Here is a 26,192-nt window from a genome sequence, read left to right on the forward strand (position 1 = left end):
TATTCTAATCTTGTACAACCCCTTTAACCTCTTACCACACAATGACAGACATGTACGTCATAGCGGGAGGGGGGGAAGTATGTAGCGAGCACACGAGCTGAGCCCAATCTATACGCTGCAGGTGTGTTTTTCAGCTGACACCTTGCAATTACAACCAGAATCGGAGATAACTCCGATCCCATGCGTTTACCAAGATACCCCAATCCATAGTTACCGTGGTATCTAAGCCATTAGATAGAGGGGTAATTGCGGGATGCCAATGTGCTGTCATGGCAGACGGGGGCCTATTTAAGGATCCCAGGTCTGCCGTGTTAGTCCTCCTATTAAAAATTGGAGAGCGTTAAAAATATAATACACTGCAATATATTGGTATTGCGGTGTATTGTACAAGCGAACCAACAATTGCGTGTTCAAGTCCCCTAGTGGGACTAAAAAAATGTAAAAATATGTCTTATATATTTTTTTATTAAATATTAAAAGTTAAAAAAAAAAAAACATTTTCCAATTATTTCTCAAAAATAGCATGAACATGAAAAAAATTACGTAGTTGGTATCACCATGTCTGTAGCGATCCTATATTTTACAATATAACGACATTTATGCCGCGTGCTGAACGACGTAAACAGTAAATAAATAAATGCCCGTTTTTTGTTACCTGACAATAAAAAAAAATGGATCAAAAAGTAAAATGTATCCTAATGGTAGCAATAAAAACCGAAGTTTGCCCCACATAAGACAAGCCCTCACACAGCTCCATCGACGGAAAACGAAAAAAAGTTATGGGTCTCAGAATATGGCGGCACAAAAAAAACTTTTTTTTAACCAATAGTTTTTCTTTTGTAAAAACAGTGAAAGAAAAAAAATTGATATAAATTTGGTATTGCCAAAATCTTACTGACCCACAGAATAAAAGTTAACATGTCATTTTTACCACACGATAAACCCCGTAAAATCAGAACCCAAAAGAAAATAGAGGAATTGCTGTTTTTTTCCTATTCCAGCCCACAAAATAATTTTTAAACGTTTTTCAGTACACAATTTAGTACATTAAATGGTGCCATTAAAAAACACAACTCGTCCCGCAAAAACAAGTGTGCATAGAAAAATAAAAAAGTTATTGCTCTTGGAAGGCAAGGTGGAGAAAAAAACGAAAAGGAAAAAAATGACCTGGTCCTTTAAGGGTTAAAAGAATAACACCACAGGGAGGGGCTTGTCCATTGGTTGCTTGCTTCTTTTGTGTGGCCCAAAAAATGGTCGCTTGTCGTAAACACATCTCCCCATATTAATGATCGTTCATCTCCACACTTGTGATCATTGCGCCACATAAATGGAGCAAACGATCGTCGATCGACATGGTGTACTGTCAATCGGCAGTTGTTTAACATTGTAAAAGGACCTTTACACTCTGCTGGTTTAGCTGGTGTTAATCCAATTGTGACACAGTGGGTCCACTATCACCAGTTACCCAGGGCCGGGTGAGTGACGCATAGTCTCCTGTAGAGCCCCGATACTTTCTTTCCTCCACTGCTGCAATGAGTTCATTTTTCTATGATAACACATCAATATGCTGAGTCTGCACTCCCTTTTGGCAAAAAAAAAACATTTGCAGGATAAAAATCATTTTATGTGAATGTTGCCTTAAAGAGGCTCTGTCACCACATTATAAGTGGCCTATATTGTACATGATGTGATCGGCACTGTAATATAGGTAACAGCAGTGTTTTTTATTTAGAAAAACGATCATTTTTGACGGAGTTATGACCTATTTTAGCTTTATGATAATGAGTTTCTCAATGGACAACTGGGCGTGTTTTACTTTTGGACCAAGTGGGCGTTGTGGAGAGAAGTGTATGACGCTGACCAATCAGTGACCAATCAGCGTCATACACTTCTCTCCATTCATTTACACAGCAGATAGTGATCTAGCTAGATCAGTATGTGCAGGCACTTAACTCACACATTAACGTTACTCAAGTGTCCGGACAGTGAATAGACATCACTACCAGACATCACTACCAGCCAGGACGTGAGGTCTATTCAGAATCCTGACATTTCGGTAATGTTTGTGTGAGATTTACAGCAAGGCAAGCGTAATCTCGCGAGATTACGCTGTAAACTGTCATTTAAAATGAGATTATGCTTGCCATGCTGTAAATCTCACACAAACGTTAGCAAAGTGTCAGGATTCTGAATAGACATCTTGTCCCGGCTGGTAGTGATGTCTATTCACTGTCAGGACACTTGAGTAACGTTAGTGTGTGTGTGTGTGTGTGTGTGTATGTATGTGGCGGCACATATTGATCTAGCTAGATCACTATGTGCTGTGTAAATGAATGGGGAGAAGTGTATGACGCTGATTGGTCACTGATTGGTCAGCATCATACACTTCTCTCCACAACGCCCATTTGGTCAAAAAGTAAAACACGCCCAGTTGTCCATTAAGAAACTCATTAGCATAAAGCTAAAATAGGTCATAACTCTGTCAAAAATGATCGTTTTTCTAAATAAAAACCACTGCTGTCATCTACATTACAGCGCCGATCACATCATGTACAAGAGAGGGCACTTATAATGTGGTGACAGAGTCTCTTTAAAATACTTTTGGGCCAAATTCTTGAAAAAGGGACAAAAAAAATGAATTTAAAGGGGAGGTACATTCAAAATTATCTTCTCAGTGGTTCAGTAGATACATGTGAGAAAGTGACGTTGATGAAGTCCGATCTTGGATCACCACCATTTCCAGAATGACAGGGCTTTATAGAGGCTCAAACCACTTTGGCGCTGCTCAGAGGCTTCTGTTAGATGGTAAAATGCGCCACTTTAATCAGTAGCAGCGTGTGTACACCATTGTGTCAGATTTCTAGTTACAGAAATCTCTGGGATTGGTGCTCTCTGTTACCATACGCCACCTTAGTAATATGCCTCCAAGTATGCCATCCTGCTATCCTAGTAATATGCCACCTTGTATGTCAGTCTAGTAATAAACCACCATGTATGCCATCCACATAATTTGCCATCAGGTATGCCACCAATATTAAATCTGTCACATGTATGCCATCCTAGAAATATTTCACCATGTCTGCCATCCTAATATGTCACCAGTTATGTCATCCTATTAAAATGCCTCCAAGTATGCTATCCTAGTAATACGTCGGAATGGATGCCAGCCTAGTAATATGCCACACGTATTTCATCTTAGAAATATGCTACCATGTATGACATCCCCATACTATGCCACGAATATCGAAATCCTAAACATTCTTGCAATTACTTGTAATAATATACAACCAGTAGTGAAGGAAAATGCCACCAATCACTGCTAGTAATACATTGACCACTATTACCCGCCACAAAATGCCAACCATAATTCTCAGTAACAAAGTATTGATAAAAAGAAAAAAGCAACCACTGACTCCTAAAGGAACTCCACCAGCACGGATATAAAACTGAAAACACTGTAAAATGTATAAACACGCACACACATATATATATATACAGTATCTGTCACATGTGCTCCCACAATGCATTGCTCCCTGATAACAGGAAACCATCAGAATTCTGAATTAAGCTTTTGACTTGAACAGAGAAGAAAACAGAACTAAAAATCAGGACACAATCAATAAAGCAAAGTATTTGCAGAGTTCCTGAACATTTTATGTAGCCGTAAAGCCTTGTTCACATCTGCATTGGAGACTCCGTTAGAAGCCTCCGTCGCAGATCCGGCCGAGATTACCATAAGATCCCCGAACACCCCGACGGAAAGCCAACAGTAGCCCATTAAAGTCAATGGGTTCCGGTATCTGCGGTGCAACAGAACGGTCGTTTCCGGTTTTCCCTCGTTCTGCTCCTCTGACGGAGCAGAATAACGGAAACCCCTGAAGCATGTGTGAACAGGGCCTTACCTCTGACATATGGACATTATTTTGTTATCTACACAAAGAGATATCAGCCATTTCATCTGTGACCCAGTAACTACGCCTGCCTGTAGACATTATAAGACTCATTTATCAATACTGTACGGTCACTTACCTATTAAAGCTTGGAACAGGTTACTCTTGAACATACAGATGACCTTCTCGATGGCCAGTCTGAGCTGCCTCTCTTCTAGTTTCTGCAACTTGCTGCTGTATTCCTCCAGAAGTGACAGCGCTCGCTCAGTATCTGAAAGATAGAAATCAGGAAGACTCAAAAAACAGGAGGTTCTGGAGATACTAAAGAAGCATTTTCCATTCACTGACAGCAAGCGGAGGTCTTGGAAAAATGGTAATGAATGGAAACACATGGTACTGTATATTAGAAAGTTGCAGGAATATTCCCTTTTACATTAAAGGAACACTCCGGACAAAAATTATATACTGTGTTATGCCTAGGGCAGGACAGGAGGGGGCGGTGCCTGACACAGGAATTCTCTTTTTGTTGTTCTTTGAATCCCTGTGTCATGCTCCGCCCCTCAGGCCCTATATAAATATAACACAATATATATTTTTTGCCCAAAATGTTGATTTAAGGTGGCGATAGACATAATACAATTATTAACCCGAACTGCCCCCTTAATCAAAATGACTGCTCGTGAATATTCATTGAGTTCTCCTCCTGCAGTCATCCGGCTGATAAAACAGGTCAATCTCCCCTTGGTCGACATTTTAAGCGGAAGAAGGCTGGAGGGTTGTGGTTTATTGAAATAGGTGGGATTTAGGCTGAGCCCCCCTAATAGATAGTGCTGTTGGGGGAGGTTTCTGCTGTAGAAAGCAACCTCTCAACTGTAGACTAAGCCCTCTTACAAACGACCAAGTGCCACTCGGGCCATTTTTCACAGCATCTAACTGGCACCCGATAGTTTTCACTGACTCATTCACTTTAGTGGGTGAATCGGGTCCGTGAAAACGGACTCAACTCTCCGACCTGTGGAAAGATAGAATATGTCCTATTTTTCCACGGAACACGGACGGGGCTCTGGTGGCACACTAAGGCCAGTTGCGCACGACCGATGTGCCACTCGGGCCGTTTTTGGCAGCATCCGAGTCTTCACGGACCCATCCACGTTAGCAGGTGAATCGGGTCCGTTAAAACGGATCCGATACTACGATTCGCGGAAAGATAGGACACGTCCTATCTTTTCACGGATCACTCGGGACTCGGCCGGCGCACACTGTAGTGGTCATGAGGCATTAGTCCCAGCTCTTTCCCTAACTGAAAAGTACTTTTCACCCTTTATCTACAGAAATACAGCAGAACGGTATCAAGGAAGAGTAAGACACCTTTTTTTATTTTCAGTTTATTTTTTTAGGTTTACTGTCCCTTTATAGTTAATCATCAACCAGAAGATCTAAAGGTGGCCATAGACATTAGAGGAACTAACTCATTTTGTTAGGATCTGCTGAACAAGGACGGGGTCAGAAAAGGAAAAACTTGGGCAGATGATAGGGCCCAATGGGCTTAAGGGCCAATGGTGATCTGGGCAAACCTATTGTACTCTATGTTTGTAAAGCTGAGGGTAAACAAGGGGCCCCCATTACTCGGTCACCCCAAGGACCACATATACTTGGAGCGGGCATTGCCACCAACAATCGAATGTGTATGGGAAAAGCAATGATGTTTGTCAATGTCTTACATCCAGGGCACGAGGATCGAATAGGTTGGATTTTAATGTGTCCAATCCTTTGTTTCCCTGGGGATAAGTGGCACCAGTGACAGCCGCTTATCATCCTTTACATGTATGGTTGGTCGAACCAAAAGTGAATGTTTATGGGGCAGTCTGGGAACATAGTTGTCAGTAATCTTATGTGTACGATCTCTTTCATTTACACAGTCAATGCTTTTACAGTCATTTTACTAGGAATCGGAGGGTAACTAAACTACATGGAGTTTTATCGCTGGAAAGGTATTTTCTTCTCTGTATCATTGGGGAAAGTAATGAAATAAATTTTTCCCACCACAGAAAGTGATGAGCTGTCCGACTGCCAGGACCCCAATGATCCTCAGTATAAGGGGCTGCAGCACTAGTTAAGAAGAACCCTTCAGCCCGTCAGATATTTACGTAAATACTAGTATTCCTTATGAAGTAACAATGCTGGAGCGTATCTCCTCCGATATTGCTGTATGAATATACTGATAACTGTGTCTTACCAACCCTCTTGTCAATACATTATGTCCCTACAGTCTGACACAGTGAGAACTGATTGGATAGTGTCTGAGTTTGTAGGGAAACGCCCCTTTGATGGTAACAGCCAGCCAGTTGTTAATTTATTCATACATTTCCAGGAGGAATAATAGAGGACTAGCACAACACAAAAAAAAAGATGCTCCAGAATTATTTTATGGGGAATAGAAAAATTTACTAAAATAGCATATCAGGAGAGCTGACAGGTCCTCTACACTACACCACACAGGAGAGCTGACAGATCCTCTATACTACACCACACAGGAGAGCTGACAGCTTCTCTATACTACACCACACAGGAGAGCTGACAGATCCTGTATACTACACCACACAGGAGAGCTGACAGATTCTCTATACTACACCACACAGGAGAGCTGACATATCCTCTATACTACACCACACCACACAGGAGAGCTGCCAGATCCTCTATACTACACCACACAGGAGAGCTGACAGATTCTCTATACTACACCACACAGGAGAGCTGACAGATCCTCTACACTACACCACACCGGAGAGCTGACAGGTCCTCTACACTACACCACACGAGAGCTGACAGCTCCTCTATACTACACCACACAGGAGAGCTGACAGATCCTCTATTCTACACCACACAGGAGAACTGACAGATCCTCTATTCTACACCACACAGGAGAACTGACAGATCCTCTATACTACACCACACAGGAGAGCTGACAGATTCTCTATACTACACCACACAGGAGAGCTGGCAGGTCCTCTACACTACACCACACAGGAGAGCTGACAGATCCTCTATATTACCCCCCACAGGAGTACTGACAGCTCCTCTATACTACACCACACAGGAGAACTGACAGCTCCTCTACACTACACCACACAGGAGAGCTGACAGATCCTCTATACTACACCACACAGGAGAGCTGACAGATCCTCTATACTACACCACACAGGAGAGCTGACAGATCCTCTATATTACCCCCCACAGGAGTACTGACAGCTCCTCTATACTACACCACACAGGAGAACTGACAGCTCCTCTACACTACACCACACAGGAGAGCTGACAGATCCTCTATACTACACCACACAGGAGAGCTGACAGATCCTCTATACTACACCACACAGGAGAGCTGACAGATCCTCTATACTACACCACACAGGAGAGCTGACAGATCCTCTATACTACACCACACAGGAGAACTGACAGATCCTCTATACTACACCACACAGGAGAACTGACAGATCCTCTATACTACACCACACAGGAGAACTGACATATCCTCTATACTACACCACACAGGAGAACTGACAGATCCTCTATACTACACCACACAGGAGAACTGACATATCCTCTATACTACACCACACAGGAGAGCTGCCAGATCCTCTATACTACACCACACAGGAGAGCTGACAGCTCCACTATACTACACCACACAGGAGAGCTGACAGATCTTCTATACTACACCACACAGGAGAGCTGACAGATCCTCTAATACTACACCACACAGGAGAGCTGACAGATCCTCTATACTACACCACACAGGAGAGCTGACAGATCCTCTATACTACACCACACAGGAGAACTGACAGCTCCTCTATACTACACCACACAGGAGAGCTGACAGATCCTCTTTACTACACCACACCGCACAGGAGAACTGACAGATCCTCTACACTACAGCACACAGGAGAGCTGACAGGTCCTCTACACTACACCACACGAGAGCTGACAGCTCCTCTATACTACACCACACAGGAGAGCTGACAAATCCTCTATACTACACCACACAGGAGAACTGACAGATCCTCTATACTACACCACACAGGAGAGCTGACAGATTCTCTATACTACACCACACAGGAGAACTGACAGCTCCTCTATACTACACCACACAGGAGAGCTGACAGATCCTCTATACTACACCACACAGGAGAGCTGACAGCTCCTCTATACTACACCACACAGGAGAACTGACAGATCCTCTAAACTACACCACACAGGAGAGCTGACAGATCCTCCATACTACACCACACAGGAGAGCTGACAGCTCCTCAATACTACACCACACAGGAGAACTGACAGATCCTCCATACTACACCACACAGGAGAGCTGACAGATCCTCCATACTACACCACACAGGAGAGTTGACAGCTCCTCTATACTACACCACACAGGAGAACTGACAGATTCTCTATACTACACCACACAGGAGAGCTGACAGATCCTCTATACTACACCACACAGGAGAGCTGACAGCTCCTCTATACTACACCACACAGGAGAACTGACAGATCCTCTAAACTACACCACACAGGAGAGCTGACAGATCCTCCATACTACACCACACAGGAGAGCTGACAGATCCTCCATACTACACCACACAGGAGAGTTGACAGCTCCTCTATACTACACCACACAGGAGAACTGACAGCTCCTCTATACTACACCACACAGGAGAGCTGACAGATCCTCTATACTACACCACACAGGAGAGCTGACAGCTCCTCTATACTACACCACACAGGAGAGCTGACAGATCCTCCATACTACACCACACAGGAGAGCTGACAGCTCCTCAATACTACACCACACAGGAGAACTGACAGATCCTCCATACTACACCACACAGGAGAGCTGACAGATCCTCCATACTACACCACACAGGAGAGTTGACAGCTCCTCTATACTACACCACACAGGAGAGCTGACAGATTCTCTATACTACACCACACAGGAGAGATGACACATCCTCTATACTACACCACACAGGAGAGCTGACAGCTCCTCTATACTACACCACACAGGAGAGCTGACAGCTCCTCTATACTACACCACACAGGAGAGCTGACAGATCCTCTATACTACACCACACAGCAGAGCTGACAGATCCTCTATACTACACCACACAGCAGAGCTGACAGCTCCTCTATACTACACCACACAGGAGAGCTGACAGCTCCTCTATACTACACCACACAGGAGAGCTGACAGCTCCTCTATACTACACCACACAGGAGAGCTGACAGATCCTCTATACTACACCACACAGGAGAGCTGACAGATTCTCTATGCCACACCACACAGGAGAACTGACAGATCCTCTATACTGCACCGCATAGTGATGGAATATCAATAGGTTATGCCATAACTTTGTGGCACTGGGGTCTGCCATTTGGTCCGGCACTGATATAGAGCTGCAGCCCTTTCAAAGTTTGTCCCTGCACAGTGGCACCACACTACAGCTCAGTCCCATTCACCTCTGTCTCTTTGTTGTCAGTATCAGTGTGGGTTCCAGAGGTCAGGCCGCCACTGATTATGAAGTCACGGCCATATCCTAGTTTTAAAATGCAAATATCCTAAATTACAGAATTTATCAATTTTAGAATTTTTTTAATCGGATTAATAACCAAAAATGATAATACAGTCATGCATGATGAATGGTCAGACATAACGAGAAATAACCGCACAGTGCTGTAAATGTCAATCTACAATCTGCCCTCTAGTGCAGGCATGACAAGATTTTATGTTTGCAAATATTTTTTTCCTAAAGAGAATACAAAACAGCAGCAGTAGCAGACACATTGAGATCCCAGACTCTGTTAATCCTGCGATGTCCTTTTTATCGCGGTCTCTGGCTTTTTCTACTACAGAGAATCATATCATTTTAGATTCATGCTCCAGATGACGACTTATGTAATGAACAAGGAGATTACTGACCAAACACAGCGCATGGATTTAGAACCTAAATGTGGATTCAATTAGCCAGCTTATCGACCACGACATCTCTTCTACCATCAGTAGATAACCGTGTACGTAGATGATTAGAGGAACAAAAACGGAACAGTCTACATGCAAATATATGTGTTTAGATAGACAAATATGAGAGACAGATCATAGATAGATATGATACACATAAGTATGAGATAGATGTAGATAGATAGATAGATAGATAGATAGATAGATAGATAGATAGATAGATAGATAGATAGATAGATAGATAGATAGATAGATAGATAGATAGATAGATAGATAGATAGATAGATAGATAGATATGAGATAGATAGATAGATAGATAGATAGATAGATAGATAGTTCCACTGGCGCATGTAAACTTTCAAAAGCGATTTATATATTTTTTTAAATAAAAATGTCCATCAGTGTGATTGGTGCAACTTTATAATAAATTTTTATTACAAATTATTTTTACTTTTTGAGATACAGCTGCTTTGTATCCTGTATATTGAGCAGCTGTATCATGCGCTGAAACCTGTATCCGTCAGGTCAGCGGGACTGAAGGGTTCAGTGTCAGCGGGTCCTGCGTGTCTTTGATACGCAGGATCCACCTGTAATCTATCACATCTAAATTTTGAACGGTCAGAGACACGCAGGACCCGCTGACTCTGAACCCGTCAGTGTCGCTGACCTGACGGATACAGGTTTCAGCGCAAGATACAGCTGCTCTGCATACAGGATACAAAGCAGCTGTATCTCAAAAAGGAAAAATATTTTTTTATAAAAACGAATTATAAAGTTGCACTAATCACACGGATTTACCTTTTTATAAAATAAAAAAAAGAATAATTGCTTTCAAAGGTTTACATTAATTAAGAGGTGAAAGCCTCTAAGTAAATGTGTCGCATCTTTTGGCCGGGTGATACAATTGTAGCACAACGACCACAGCCATGCGTCATCCATTCTCCCCACATCGGCTATAAAATTAAAAACACACATACTTACCGCTCCTCTTTTATCACTCCTGCGCGGCTCATACAAGGTCCTGACGCAGAATAGCATCAGGGCCTTATATGCGACGCAGCTCTTCAACATCATCAATGTTGACAACGTCCTGATGCTGCCCGCCGCCTATACGTTATATGAGCTGCGTCATGAGGGGAGAAAAGGTTTTTTTTTTTTCTATCTCATTAAAAAATTTTATTTAACTGTCCTATGAGTGGGGGTAGTCTGATTGCAAGGTACAAGGCCCTGCACTGGCCTCTACCGTGGTAAACCCCATACAGTGAAATCTACGGCAGCTAAGAGCTGGCGTTGATTTCTACTATAATTTACGTGGTGTAAATTATTATAAATTAGTCTAACCCTTTTCCACAAAAGTGGCGATGGTGTAAAGAGGCCGAAACTTTTTGGCCCTTTTGCTTATTTTGTATGCCATAGAAAGGTTGATAAATTCTCCCCAGTGACGTAGCTGAACGGTGGAGTCATCAATCAAGATTTTAGGATCTGACGGTATAGTTATCCCAAAACGCCCTCTTAATTAAGTCTCTTACCGCCTGCCAATAACCAGCTAGCACCACACAATCCCAGAACATGTATTTTAGGTCCGCCATTTCAGTGGAGCACCTAGGGCACTCCGCAGACTGTCTGATATGCATTTGCCAGAGCAGCTTCGTGTCCTGTAAACTCTATGAATCAAGAACAATTGCGAGTGCCTGTGCGCTACATTGAGAGATACCAACTGCGGAGAAGCAGTTACCTCCCCCTAATCCTCAGGTGTGAGGGGCCCCATATCTCATTCCCATTTACCTTTTATGTCCCCCATTGGATCCTCCAGGTGCACCGTGAGCATCTTTGTGTATACCAATGAGATAAGACCTTTAGTAGTTTCTGATCCCAAAACATCTCAAATCTACCCTTCTAACCTGTATTTGAGCCGCGTGCCGCAATTGTAAATATTAATGGAACGATCTGTCAGGAACGTCAAGGTCACCTTTCAGTTGTTCGAAGGATTTGAAGTCACCATCATTATACAATTAACTCACATACTTAACTCCCTTCTGCTCCCAATCCTGAAAGCCCTCAAGGGTGTTAAATTCCCAGAGGTACGGTGTGTTCCATATGGGCATATAGTTTGAGCATCCTTCGAATTTCATACATTTTTAGACATGACATCAAATTGACTTAAATTTTTTTCAAAAGTAGATATCCAGTTTTTGGACACAAGAGTAGTGGTTTCCGGTGATAGATTACATACAGAGCTATTTAAGGAACCCATCAATCGCAACACATTAGTTAGATATGATAGTGGCCACCCAAGGAAAATTATTAATTTTCTACCGTTTAGCCAAATGCTCCGTATTAAAAGAATTGTGGATCAGGAGAAAAAGGTTAAAACACTATTGGACACTATGGTAAACAATTTTAGATCGAGGGGATATCCTCAACATATTGTTAAAAAACATAGAGAACGTGCTTTACAATACTCAAGAGAACACGTCCTGCGGAGTAATCGGAGAGATAGAAAGTTGATCGGAATGCCGTTTGTTTCTACGTGTAACGATCTTAGTAATGAAATAGGAAGTAGTATTAGAAACCATTGGCCGATGGTAAGGGATGGACATAGAACCATTGAGGACCTCAAGATATGTCTTCTTATGTTATCGAGACGCCCTACTAATTTGAAGGATAGGTTGGTTAAGACTGACATCAGTAGCATGCCTAAAATATAACAAATCTATCTTAAAGCACCACGCATGGGCAGTTTTCTCTGTTTAGGGTGCATCAATTGCTCACTTACGAAAAACGAGGGATTTTTGTACATCTCAGCGCACATCAAGAATTCAAAATTAAACATTTCCTAACCTGTGATACAGAATGGGTAGTTTATGTTATTGTTATTTGGTGTCCATGCAATCTACTATATGTGGGTGAAACTACGTGAGATTGAATAACATTATTTTAAAAAAAAACGACAGGACCTTCCTGTTTCCGAGAATTTTTTGGAACTGGGACATGGTGAACGCGATTTGCGGCTCATGATTTTGGATCATGTCCCTTCTCCAAAACGTGGTGGTGATAGATTAATTTCTTTGAAAAAACGTGAGCTGGAATGGATATTCACGCTGGACACTCTGAGACCTAAGGGTATGTACACACGCAGTGTTTTCAGCTGTTTTTCGGGCCGTAAACGTCCCGAAAAATGGCTGAAAAATCGGAAGCTGAACCCCTCCAAACATCTGCTCATTGATTTCAATGGGAAATGCGTTCTGTTCCGACGGGGCATTTTTTCCGCGGCCATTTTTTAAAACGGCCACGTAAAAGAACACCCGCGAAAAAGAAGTGCATGTCACTTCTTGGGACGTTTTTGGAGAAGTTTTTCATTGACTCTATAGAAAAACAGCTCCAAAAACGGCGTAAAAAACGCAGCGAAAAATGTGAGTTGCTAAAAAAAAGTCTGAAAATCAGGAGCAGTTTTCCCTTGAAAACAGCTCTGTATTTTTAGACGTTTTTAGTTAAGCGTGTGAACATACCCTAAGGGTCTCAACGTGGACTTCAAGATATTTACACTAAGGCTGGATTCACACGAGCATGTTCGGTCCGTAAAGGACGGAACGTATTTTGGCCGCAAGTCCCGGACCGAACACACTGCAGGGAGCCGGGCTTCTAGCATCATAGTTTTGTACGACGCTAGGAGTCCCTGCCTCTCCGTGGAACTACTGTCCCGTACTGAAAACATGATTACAGTACGGGACAGTTGTCCTGCAGCGAGGCAGGGACTCCTGGCGTCGTACATAACTATGATGCTAGGAGCCCGGCGTCCTGCAATGTGTTCGGTCCGGGACTTGCGGCCGAAATACGTTCCGTCCTTTATGGACCGAACATGCTCGTGTGAATCCAGCCTTATGCTTAAATAATAATAATTCAAAGGCTCTCACTAAGGTTTTTTCTGGGTATCGTTGTCTGGACCTGCTGCTTTAACAATGGTTAAGCCATCTATGTGCAGATATGTTGTGTCGTTTTGGCCATCCGATCAAGAGTCAAAGGGTAAACCTACTCTGTTTATTTATTTTTTTATAAATTCTTTATTTATTAGAAATGATTCGAAATTTTAAGGCAAAGGTGGTTACCAAGGGGCAGGACATCTGCCTGTCAAGTTGAAAATAACATGTCAACATTTCACAGTATGAAGACATAAATGTCAAATACAATAACGTGTAAGAAAACAAGATCGAAATCTCATACCCCCCACCATCCATGGATAACCTACTCTGTTTATGACGCATACATATATTTAAGGGCACCCCTTGTAAAATTGCCTGATTTATCATTTTGAATTGGACCAGTATGCGATTAGATTCACCCATCACACGAAAGTTTAGTTTTGGTGCCCCATGGCGTTTATGATGCAATCTATATTACACCGTGTTCCAAATTATTATGCACATTGGATTTAAGTGTCATAAACATTTAATTATTAGTTTTTCAATTAAGCTCATGGATGGTATTGTGTCAAAGGCTGGGTTCACACACACTATTTACGGACGTAATTCGGGCGTTTTAGCCCCGAATTACGTCCGAAAATGCGTCTCAAAAGCGTCGGCAAACATCTGCCCATTCATTAGAATGGGTCTTATGCCTTATTCACACGACAGAGTCCTGCCCGAGCCCAAGTGTCGGCCGATAAAATCGGCCATTTTCCCAAGCCGGTTTGCATTAGTTTTGCATCCGTTCCGGGCCGGGCATATCTGGACAGTGACATCAGCGGCAACTCCTGAAGGGGAATCCCCATGTGGCCGGTGATTCCACTTCAGGAAAAGCCCCTGTCGTCTGTGTCCATTTATGGACGCTGAACGTTACTGGCTTCTCCTGGTGTGGAATCCCCGGTCACAGAGTGTTCGGGGATTCCGCTTCAGGAGTTTCCCCTGATGTCACTGTCCATATATGGACAGACACGTCAAGAGCTCTGTCCAGGAGCGGAATCCCCGAACACACGGGGATTCCGCTCCTTCAGGGAGCTAAAGTGGGGCTAGCACATAGAGCAGGGACGAAGCTACAGCAGTAGCAGCCGCTGCAGCTGCTAGTGGCGCCATCGGCCATGGTAGGTGTCGCCGCTAGCAGCCGCTATGGCTGCTATAGCTGTAGCGATGCCTGAAGAAGCGCCAGGGCGGAAAGGAGGCTGATTCGCCAGGGCGATTTGGGAAGGGAGCCAGCGCACCGCCCCCTTCCACCTGCTGTACACCCCAGCCCTGCCACACAGTACCCCTGCACATAGCAGAGCAGGGACGTCGCTACAGCAGTACCCCCACAGTGTTACCTCCAGCATACAGCGCTTCTTCTGAATGGGATACACTCCTCCTCCTCACATGCACTCTGCACTGTGAGGAGGAGGAGGAGAGAGAGCGCGGGCGACGGTAGACACGGCCATCACTCGGGACACATTCCAGTGATGGCCGTGTATTACCCGGCCCATAGACTTCTATGGGAGCCGGGCGGCCGGGTAAACGGCCGAAAATAGGGCATGTCCCATTTTTTGACGGCCGGTTTTCCCGGCCCGTCAAAAAAAACGGTCGTGTGAATAGCCCCATTAGGGGTCTATTGTTCCTACTGCAGCCGGGTGACGGCCGATTTATGAACGGCCGTCACCCGGCCGGGAAACCCTGTCGTGGGAATAAGGGCTTAAGATGTTCTGTGCCGACGGTCATTTTTTTTACGCGCCGCTGTCAAAAGGCAGCGCGTAAAAAAGACACCCGCGTCAAAGAAATGCATGTCACTTCTTCAGACGTAACTGGAGCCGTTTTCCATGGACTCCATGGAAAAACAGCTCCAATTACGTCCATAATGGATGCAGCGAAAAGCGCCTGCACATGCCATTACGGCTGAAATTACAGTGCTGTTTTCTCCTGAAAACAGCACCGTAATTTCAGCCGTAACGGACGCTGCCGTGTTTGCATACCCTAAGGGTATGTTCACACGCTGAGCCAAAAACGTCTGAAAATACGGAGCTGTTTTCAAGGGAAAACAGCACCTCATTTTCAGACGTTTTTTGAGCAACTCACGTTTCTCGCTGCGTTTTTTGCTCCGTTTTCGCATTTTTGGAGCTGCTTTCAATATAGTGTATGAGAAAACGGCTCCAAAAACGTCCCAAGAAGTGTCCTGCACTTCTTTTGCCGAGACTGTAATTTTACGAGTCGTCTTTTGACAGCGACGCGTAAAATGACAGGTCGTCGGCACAGTACATCGGCAAACCCATTGAAAGCAATGGGTAGATGTTTGCCGACGTATTGGAGCCTTTTTTTCAGACGTAATTCGAGGCGTAAAACGCCTCCATTACGTCTGAAAATAGGTCGTGTGAACCCAGCCTTAGGGCTCTTTGGATCATTGTAATCAATCTCAGACACCTGTGATAATTAGTCTGCCAGGTGTGCCCAATCAAAGGAAAACTACTTAAAAAGGACGTTCCACATTATTAAGCAGGCCACAGGTTTCAAGCAATATGGGAAAGAAAAAGGATCTCTCTGAAGCCGAAAAGCGTGAAATTGTCCAAGGTATTGCACTAGGTATGAAAACATTGGATATTTCAAGAAAACTTAAGCGTGATCATCGTACTGTGAAAAGATTTGTGGCTGATTCAGAGCACAGACGGGTTCGTTCAGATAAAGGCATAATGAGGAAGGTTTCTGCCAGACAAATTAATAAGATTAGGAGAGCAGCTGCTAAAATGCCATTGCAAAGCCGCAAACAGGTATTTGAAGCCGCTGAAGCCTCTGGAGTCCCGTGAACCTCAAGGTGTAGGATCCTCCAGAGGTTTGCAAGTGTGCATAAAGCTATTATTCGGCCACCCCTAAACAATGCTCACAAGCAGAAACGGTTGCAGTGGGCTCAGAAATACATGAAGACTAATTTTCAAACCGTGTTGTTTACTGATGAGTGCCGTGCAACCCTGGATGGTCCAGATGGATGGAGTAGCGTATGGTTGGTGAATGGCCACCATGTCCCAACAAGGCTGCGACGTCAGCAAGGAGGTGGCGGAGTCATGTTTTGGGCTGGAATCATGAGAGAGCTGGTAGGCCCCTTTAGGATCCCTGACGGTGTGAAAATGACCTCTGCAAAGTACGTAGAGTTTATGACTGACCACTTTCTTGGTACAAAAAGAAGAACTGTGCCTTCCGTAGCAAAATTATCTTCATGCATGACAATGAACCATCTCATGCTGCAAAGAATACCGCTGTGTCATTGGCTGCTATGGGAATAAAAGGAGAGAAACTCATGGTGTGGCCCCCATGTTCCCCTGGCCTCAACCCTCAAGCAAAATATCTATAAGGGTGGGAGGCAGTTCACATCAAAACAGAAGCTCTGGGAGGTTAGTCTGACATCCTGCAAAGATATTCAAGCAGAAACTATCCAAATACTCACAAATTCAATGGAGGCAAGAATTGTGAAGGTGATATCAGAGAAGGGGTCCTATGTTAACATGTAACTTGGCCTGTTAAAAGTTTTTTTTTTTTTAAAGAGCTTTTGATTTCTGTAAATATGACCTCCTGATGCTGCAAATTCAACAAATTACCATTTTAGTTCTCTTTACAACCTTTACAATGTTTTGATCTCTGTTGTGCATAATAATGTGAAGCATTTTGAGTTTTTTACTTCTAAAAAAAAATCTGTTCTCATTAGGAGATTTGTTCAATAAAATTTGCATTATACTCCAACGGTTGATGGCTTGAAGATTATACTGACTGTCATTTGCATCGACTAGTTAGGAAAATCAGCGAAAAATAACATTTGCATAATAATTTGGAATGCGGTGTATAGACGTGGGTTGTATTGCAATGATCCGGTCAAAAAACATATTTTCAATATTACAGGCATACAAATCTTTCATGAAGTTATTTGTGTCCCTTTATAGAGCGACTTTCCTGGCTGTAGCTTATTCTAATACCATATGAATCGTTACACAAGGCCGTGTGTACAACTATTGAATTAGGTGTATAATACGCGCGTACGTGGAACAAGCGCCATGATGGCTTCTCCTTGTTCATCTCCTAAGTCTGCGAGCTTCTCTAAGTACACGGACACAGGTTTGACAACAAGACAGTGTAGCCCAGACTACGGGGCACGCTAATCTCTCATTGGCCTACGATGTAGGTAGCCTTGGTAACAGAGGACGACTTTTCTTTATTGGCTCCCTAACTGGCTAATGCATTGCGATTGGACACCAGCCACGCGTGCGCGGTCCGTCTTTTGCTGTATCATTACAAGTTTATACTTAATTATCACATCGAATGCGGCTGTCGCTTCGGGATTGGTGATTGGCTCCATTCCTCCACCTCATTGTAATGAATTTGCATAATTGATTATTAAATATTGGATGCTGTTTTTATCACATTATTCACTGTTTATCAATGTAGGATTATTTTTGTACGATGGACACAGGTGCGATGTGTGTGTGTTTTTTATATATATGTATTGGATGTATTTTATGGCATATTAGATGATTTGTATTTAATGACATTTGATGTTGTAATTGCCACATGTGGGTATAAATCCCAGGCTGTTTGTAGATCACATTGCTTCAGAAAGGTCCTAGAAGGGGACTGAAACGTAGCATTTATATGGATGAATAAACCACTTTAAACCGCTATTGGAGCGCTAAGTTTTTTTTCGTATATATATATATACAGTGAAGGAAATAAGTATTTGATCCCTTGCTGATTTTGTAAGTTAGCCCACTGTCAAAGACATGAACAGTCTAGAATTTTTAGGCTAGGTTAATTTTACCAGTGAGAGATTATATTTAAAAAAAAAAAACAGAAAATCACATTGTCACAATTATATATATTTATTTGCATTGTGCACAGAGAAATAAGTATTTGATCCCTTTGGCAAAAAAGACTTAATACTTGGTGGCAAAACACTTGTTGGCAAGCACAGCAGTCAGATGTTTTTTGTAGTTGATGATGAGGTTTGCACACATGTTAGATGGAATTTTGGCCCATTCCTCTTTGCAGATCATCTGTAAATCATTAAGATTTTGAGGCTGTCGCTTGGCAACTCAGATCTTCAGCTCCCTCCATAAGTTTTCGATGGGATTAAGGTCTGGAGACTGGCTAGGCCACTCCATGACCTTAATGTGCTTCTTTTTGAGCCACTCCTTTGTTGCCTTGGCTGTATGTTTCGGGTCATTGTCGTGCTGGAAGACCCAGCCACGAGCCATTTTTAATGTCCTGGTGGAGGGAAGGAGGTTGTCACTCAGGATTTGATGGTACATGGCTCCATCCATTCTCCCATTGATGCGGTGAAGTAGTCCTGTGCCCTTAGCAGAGAAACACCCCCAAAACATAATGTTTCCACCTCCATGCTTGACAGTGGGGACGGTGATCTTTGGGTCATAGGCAGCATTTCTCTTCCTCCAAACACGGCGAGTTGAGTTAATGCCAAAGAGCTCAATTTTAGTGTCATCTGACCACAGCACCTTCTCCCAATCACTCTCAGAATCATCCAGATGTTCATTTGCAAACTTCAGACGGGCCTGTACATGTGCCTTCTTGAGCAGGGGGACCTTGCGGGCACTGCAGGATTTTAATCCATTACGGCGTAATGTGTTACCAATGGTTTTGTTGGTGACTGTGGTCCCAGCTGCCTTGAGATCATTAACAAGTTCCCCCCGTGCAGTTTTTGGCTGAGCTCTCACCTTCCTCAGGATCAAGGATACCCCACGAGGTGAGATTTTGCATGGAGCCCCAGATCGATGTCGTTTGACAGTCATTTTGTATGTCTTCCATTTTCTTACTATTGCACCAACAGTTGTCTCCTTCTCACCCAGCGTCTTACTTATGGTTTTGTAGCCCATTCCAGCCTTGTGCAGATCTATGATCTTGTCCCTGACATCCTTTGGTCTTGCCCATGTTGTAGAGGTTAGAGTCAGACTGATTAATTGAGTCTGTGGACAGGAGTCTTTTATACAGGTGACCATCTAAGACAGCTGTCTTTAATGCAGGCACCAAGTTGATTTGGAGCGTGTAACTGGTCTGGAGGAGGCTGAACTCTTAATGGTTGGTAGGGGATCAAATACTTATTTCTCTGTGCACAATGCAAATAAATATATATAATTTTGACAATGTGATTTTCTGTTTTTTTTTTTTATATAATCTATCTCTCACTGGTAAAATTAACCTAGCCTAAAAATTCTAGACTGTTCATGTCTTTGACAGTGGGCAAACTTACAAAATCAGCAAGGGATCAAATACTTATTTCCTTCACTGTATGTATGTGTATATATATATATATATATATATATATATATATAACGGGTGCGTCTTATAGTCCGAAAAATACGGTATAGAAAAATTTTTTAAAAATCCCCCTCCAAAAAAAACTAAAAAAAATAAATATATATATATATATATAGCAAAACAGGAAGTCCAGCAGCACCGGAATAAGTGTGGGTGCAAGCCCTAGGGAGCAGACCAAGTTCCCAGCTATACAGAGAAAGTATACCAAAAAGTAGGCAGCACACCATAGTTTGTAGTGAAAAAAGAGGGTACTTTATTGCCCCTTGTGCGACGTTTCAGCTCTATCCACTAGACTTTTTCAAGACGAAAAAGGCTTGAAAAAGGCTCTAGTGCAGTGGTTCTTAACCTTATTGGAGGTACTGAACCCCACCAGTTTCATATGCGCATTCACCGAACCCTTCTTAATTGGAAAAATAATATATTATTTTTTCAAATTCAAAACACAGGTATATATTTTACTGGTGCACAAAATGAAGCGTGCATCAACATCACTGTGTTCAAAGAACAAAACCATCAAAACATGATTTTCACACAAAAACATTATAATGAATATTTACTGCAAATCAGTGTGACCTCTGCTGTTGCCTTTCAGAGACTAGTTCAGAAATGCGCGGCTTCACCTTGGCAAGTGCCACTCTCATGTCATTTTCGCAACAAAGTCTGTTCCTTTTCTTCCTTTTTATGTCCAGCATCCTCGAAAAGGATTACTCGCAAAGATATGTTGTAACCAAAGGGTATGAAAATCTCCAGAGCTTTCTTAGCAATAACAGGGTACGTTACCATTTGTTGACACCAAAACGTTGTTGTTCTGAAGAGTTGCTGTTGAACCTGCTGAATTTCAATGATTTCATCGAGGTATTCATCATTGACACCTGTTATCTCAACACTAAGGGTATGTGCACACACACTAATTACGTCCGTAATTTACGGACGTATTTCGGCCGCAAGTACCGGACCGAACATAGTGCAGGGAGCCGGGCTCCTAGCATCATAGTTATATACGATGCTAGGAGTCCCTGCCTCTCTGCAGGACAACTGTCCCGTACTGTAATCATGTTTTCAGTACGGGACAGTAGTTCCACGGAGAGGCAGGGGCTCCTAGCATCGTACATAACTATGATGCTAGGAGCCCGGCTCCCTGCACTGAGTTCGGTCCGGGACTTGCGGCCGAAATACGTCCGTCAATTACGGACGTAATTAGTGTGTGTGCACATACCCTAAACGTGAACGGCTGTCTCACCCATGCTGGATATGACTCTCTTGTAGGGAAGTATCCGTCGAGAGACTTTGCAAGCTCATCTAAGTGGGTGGCTATTGCTTGCTTCAGTTCCGCGGGTACAGAAATGTCTCCGATTCCAGATACATCTACGATCTTACTTACACAGTCGTCCAGCAGGGGAAAGTTTGCAAAGTTATCGTTCTCTGTTTATCGTTTCCATAACGGTAGCTTTTTTTTAAAAGCCTTCAGGTTTTCTTCCGCTTCGATGATGTGGACTCCACCGCCTGCATCTGTTGATTGAGATGATTGAGAGCTGCGAAGATATCAGCTATGTACGCTAAAATGAGAATGAATTCAGAATTTTTGAAGCAATCCGCATGACAATGTTGGTGCTCTTGCAAAAACAGGGCTAATTCCACACGCACGGCAAAAACACGATTCAGCACCTGTCCCCGGGATAACCACCGAACGTTAGAATGGTACAGAAGTACCTCGAATTCAGAGCCCATTTCTTTACACAGCTCACTGAAGATGCGGTGCCTCAGAGCACTATTTCGCACATAGCTCACGCATTCCACTACAATTTTTAATACTTCAGCCAGTTTTGGAGGCAAGGTTTTTGTTGCCAACGCATGCCTGTGCAGAATACAATGCGTAACAATGATGTGTGGTGCATCGGCTTCCACTAGCGCACCAAAACCAGACTTTCTTCCCAGCATGACTGGAGCTCCGTCCGAACAAACTGCAGAAACCATATCCCACGAAAGATTGTTGTCTTTGAAGAAGTCATCCCCAAGTTTCTTCACATCGGCTGCCGTAGTTGTTATTTTACAAAATAAAAAAAATCTTCCTTTATCACGTCGTCTTTCACATAGCGCACGATAGGCCAAGCGATGTAGCGTGATCACCTGCAGTCAATGATGGCCAAACGGAGCGTGTCATCACGAATCATATGAGTTGGATATGTGTCTTGACCTCCGCCGAACCCCTGAGACTGACTCACCGAACCCTTGGGGTTCGATCGAACGCAGGTTAAGAACCACTGATCTAGTGGATAGAGCTGAAACGTCGCACAAGGGGCAATAAAGTACCATATATATATATTTTAAAAAAATTTGGGGGGGGGGGGAATGTTTTACATTTTTTATATACCGTATTTTTCGGACTATAAGACGCACCCAGGTTTTAGACAACAGAAAATAGGGAAACATTTCATATTTTATTACTTTTACAAGGAAAAAGCCATTTGTTAAAAAAATTATTTGTTCTGTTTCACCACATTCGGAGCCATAACTTTTATATTTTATGGTTTTTTCACTTTTAATATTTTTTTACACGCCTGAAAATGTATCGAACTTTTTTTTTTTTACACATTTTATTAGTTCCCCTAGGGGAACTAATATATTGCAATACATGGTCGCGTTACGGAAACAGCGTAACTCGCTGAGCTATGCTGCTTCCGTAACTCCCATAGTTGTGAATGACAGTTACGGAAGCAGCGTAGCATGCTACGCTGTTTCCGTAACTACTATTCAGTTCTATGGGAGTTACGAAAACAACGTAGCTCAGCGAGTTATGGTGTTTCCGTAACTCGACCATGTACGCTGTTTTCGTAGCTTCCAAGTTCCTGAAACGGAATAGCTCACGGAGCAACGCTGTTTTCGTAACTCCCATTCACTTCAGCGTAGCTCAGTGAGCACTCGGCTGTTTCCGTAACTCCCGACCACCTAACCAGGAAGGGTTCAGGGGGCACCGTTCTAGAGATAGGTGCGGGTCCCAGAGGTGGGACCCGCATCTATCTAAATGTTCTTCATGGGAAGACCCCTATAAATGCCGCGGTCGCTATTGACTGCTGCATTTAACTAGTTACACGGCTAGGAACAGCGCCATCGCTTTTCCTGGCCGTTAGAGCAGCATGTCAGCTGTAAAACACAGCTGACACCTGCAGTGTATGGAGCGGGCTCAGCGCGTGAGCCCGCTCCTCTCCAAACATCATCCCCTCCCTGCTCCATGATGTGTCGGCACATCATGAGTCGGGAAGGGGTTAAGTAAGAAGCGGTCAGGGGGCCCGGCGCTGCCGGGTCCATTGACTGCTGACTATAAGATGCAGGGACTTCTTAGCAAGATTTATTCTTGCTAAAAACTGCGTCTTATAGTCCAAAAAATACGGTATATATTTTAAAAAAAAAAAAACTTTATTTAACTAAATATTTATTTTTATTATTAGTACCCCTAGGGGACTTGAACCGGCGATTGTTTGGTCGCTTGCACGATATACTGCAATGCTAATGTATTTTAGGATATTGTGATTTTTATAGGTTCCTCTGGCAGGTCTTAATAAAAGCACAAAAATGGCAGACCCGTGGGCCAACGAGATTCTGTTGCGGCCAAAGAGACGTCAGAGGGGGGTCGCCCCTCTCTTTCGGAGTTGTTAAACGAGCGGAATCCTGTTTGAGCGGGATCCCACTCGTTGCAGTGAAGTGTCGGCTGTAACAAACCTTGCTCGTGAGCCCTCTCCATACTTTCCCTCCCGGTCTCAGGAAGGGGTTAAAAAAATGAAAAGACAATGGAACAGCTGTAAATTTACCTAGAGCAGGCGATCCTCGAGAACTGAGGCACCATGCAAAAAAATCATATGGCTCAGCAATAGTTTGCCAAAAATCATGTGGAAGACTCTGAATCCAAGTAAAAAAGGGTTCTATGATTTGAGGGGGCCAAATCTTTCCGGCCATCAAGAAAGGCTATGTTTGGCGTAAGCTAAACATCACACATCCCATAAACACACCAGATCCACCATAAAGCATGGTGATGGCAGCATCTTCAGGAGGGGAGGCTTCCTGCAGTAGTAGTTTGTGAAATTCCTGAGGAAAACCTGCTGCAGTCTGCAAGAGAACTGTCCTTTGGGAGATTTCTTTTCCAGTGACAAGGACTCCTAACATTAAGCCAAAGCTACTGAGAAATGACCGAAGAACAACGTTATTGTCCTGAAGCAGCCGCCACAGTCCAGACCTCAGTCCAAATGAGACTGTGTCCCCGGACTTGATGACATTGTCCGCATTCACCCGCTGTACTCCTCAGTGGATGCGCATTCATGACAAGCTCAGCTCTCTGATTGGTTCCTCCCGGTGCAGCCTGATCTGCAGATCGCAACCAATTGAAGCCTGTAAACATCAGACGAGGTGATAGGTTTCGGACCCCCAATACTTCTGCAGGATGAGTGGAGCTTCTCAGGGCTTTCCACATGCGCATGTCTGTCAAAGTCCTGATTGTAAGATTCAGCTCAACGAGCATGCGCGGGACAATACGTTCTCCAACATCAGAGCAAAGTTTATGTGGCCGCTTTCAAACGTACTGAGCATGCTCGGCCGCCACTTGGAAAGAACCTACAGGCCGTAACCAGGGGAAACAAAATGGAAACAATGGCCAGGGGGCACTGCCAAGGTAGAATTTTTTTTTTTTTTTTTTGCTATATGGATGCAAAAGTTAAAATAACAATACAGTAGAAAGTTGTCTCACTTTTTAAGATGAATTGTTGTAAACCTATTTGTTACTGGAATATCACTTTAACCCTAGAAAGAACTGAGCCTAAGGCGGCATGCAGACGGCCAAAATGTGGACGCGTGGTTCACGGGAAATTAACTCACATCACCACAGGGGTCTATGTTGGGTTCACAGTGTGGGTCTGGGTCTTGGGAAGATAAAGCAAACGCTAAAATGTTACAATACGACCTAAAAAAAGGAAAATGTCCAAGTAGGTTTTGTAAGATTTATGTTATGCAAGATGTAATATGAGAATATACGGCATGATATAATTTTGTTTCACCACCTTCTAAAATCTTCAAAAGTCTCTGTGAATAAATCCAAACCAAATCTATGAATGACTGGACTCAAGTTTTACATCATCTTGTCCAGATTTAGGATATTTTTTTTAATCACAATTATTACATAATTTCATCAATTTTAAAGAGAAGCCCCAAACGATTCACCACTACCACTGGAACCACCACCAACACTACAACCACCAACACTGCAACCACCCCACCACCACCACTACAACCACTACCCCCAACTACCACCACCACAACAACCAATACTGCAACCACCACCACCACAACCAACACCAATACCACTACCCCCACCACCACTAAAACCACCACCACCCCCACTACTACAACCACCCCACCACCACCACAACAACCAACACTGCAACCACCACCACCCCCACTACTACCACCACCACAACCACCACCACTACAACCACTACCCCCAAACACCACCACCACAACAACCAATACTGCAACCACCACCACCACAACCAACACTACAACCACCACCACTACAAACACCAATACCACTACCCCCACCACCACTAAAACCACCACCACCACCCCCACTACTACAACCACCCCACCACCACCACAACAACCAACACTGCAACCACCACCACCCCCACTACCACCACCTCTACAACCACCACTACCCCCACCACCACCACTACTACCAACACAACCACCACCACTACAACCACCAGTACCCCCACCACCACCACAACAACCACCACCACCCCCACTACTACCACCACCACAACCAACACTACAACCACCACCACCCCCACTACTACAACCACCCCACCACCACCACAACAACCAACACTGCAACCACCACCACCCCCACTACCACCACCACAACCACCACCTCTACAACCACCACTACCCCCACCACCACCACTACCAACACAACCACCACCACTACAACCACCAGTACCCCCACCACCACCACAACAACCACAACCACCCCCACTA

General features: G+C 43.6%; 1 protein-coding gene across 2 annotated transcripts in view; it reads right to left on the reverse strand.

Annotated features, from left to right (window-relative positions):
• DLG2 (discs large MAGUK scaffold protein 2) overlaps positions 1–26,192 on the reverse strand; it is a 1,355,189-nt gene that overhangs the window by 1,326,797 nt on the left and 2,200 nt on the right. For both annotated transcript variants that reach the window (XM_075851397.1, XM_075851398.1), the window contains exon 2: positions 4,030–4,161. In XM_075851397.1, the coding sequence (XP_075707512.1) occupies positions 4,030–4,161 (132 nt within the window). The remainder of the gene's footprint in view (positions 1–4,029; positions 4,162–26,192) is intronic.

The sequence above is a fragment of the Rhinoderma darwinii genome, chromosome 2 (assembly GCF_050947455.1).
Source record: "Rhinoderma darwinii isolate aRhiDar2 chromosome 2, aRhiDar2.hap1, whole genome shotgun sequence".
Lineage (NCBI taxonomy): Eukaryota > Metazoa > Chordata > Amphibia > Anura > Rhinodermatidae > Rhinoderma > Rhinoderma darwinii.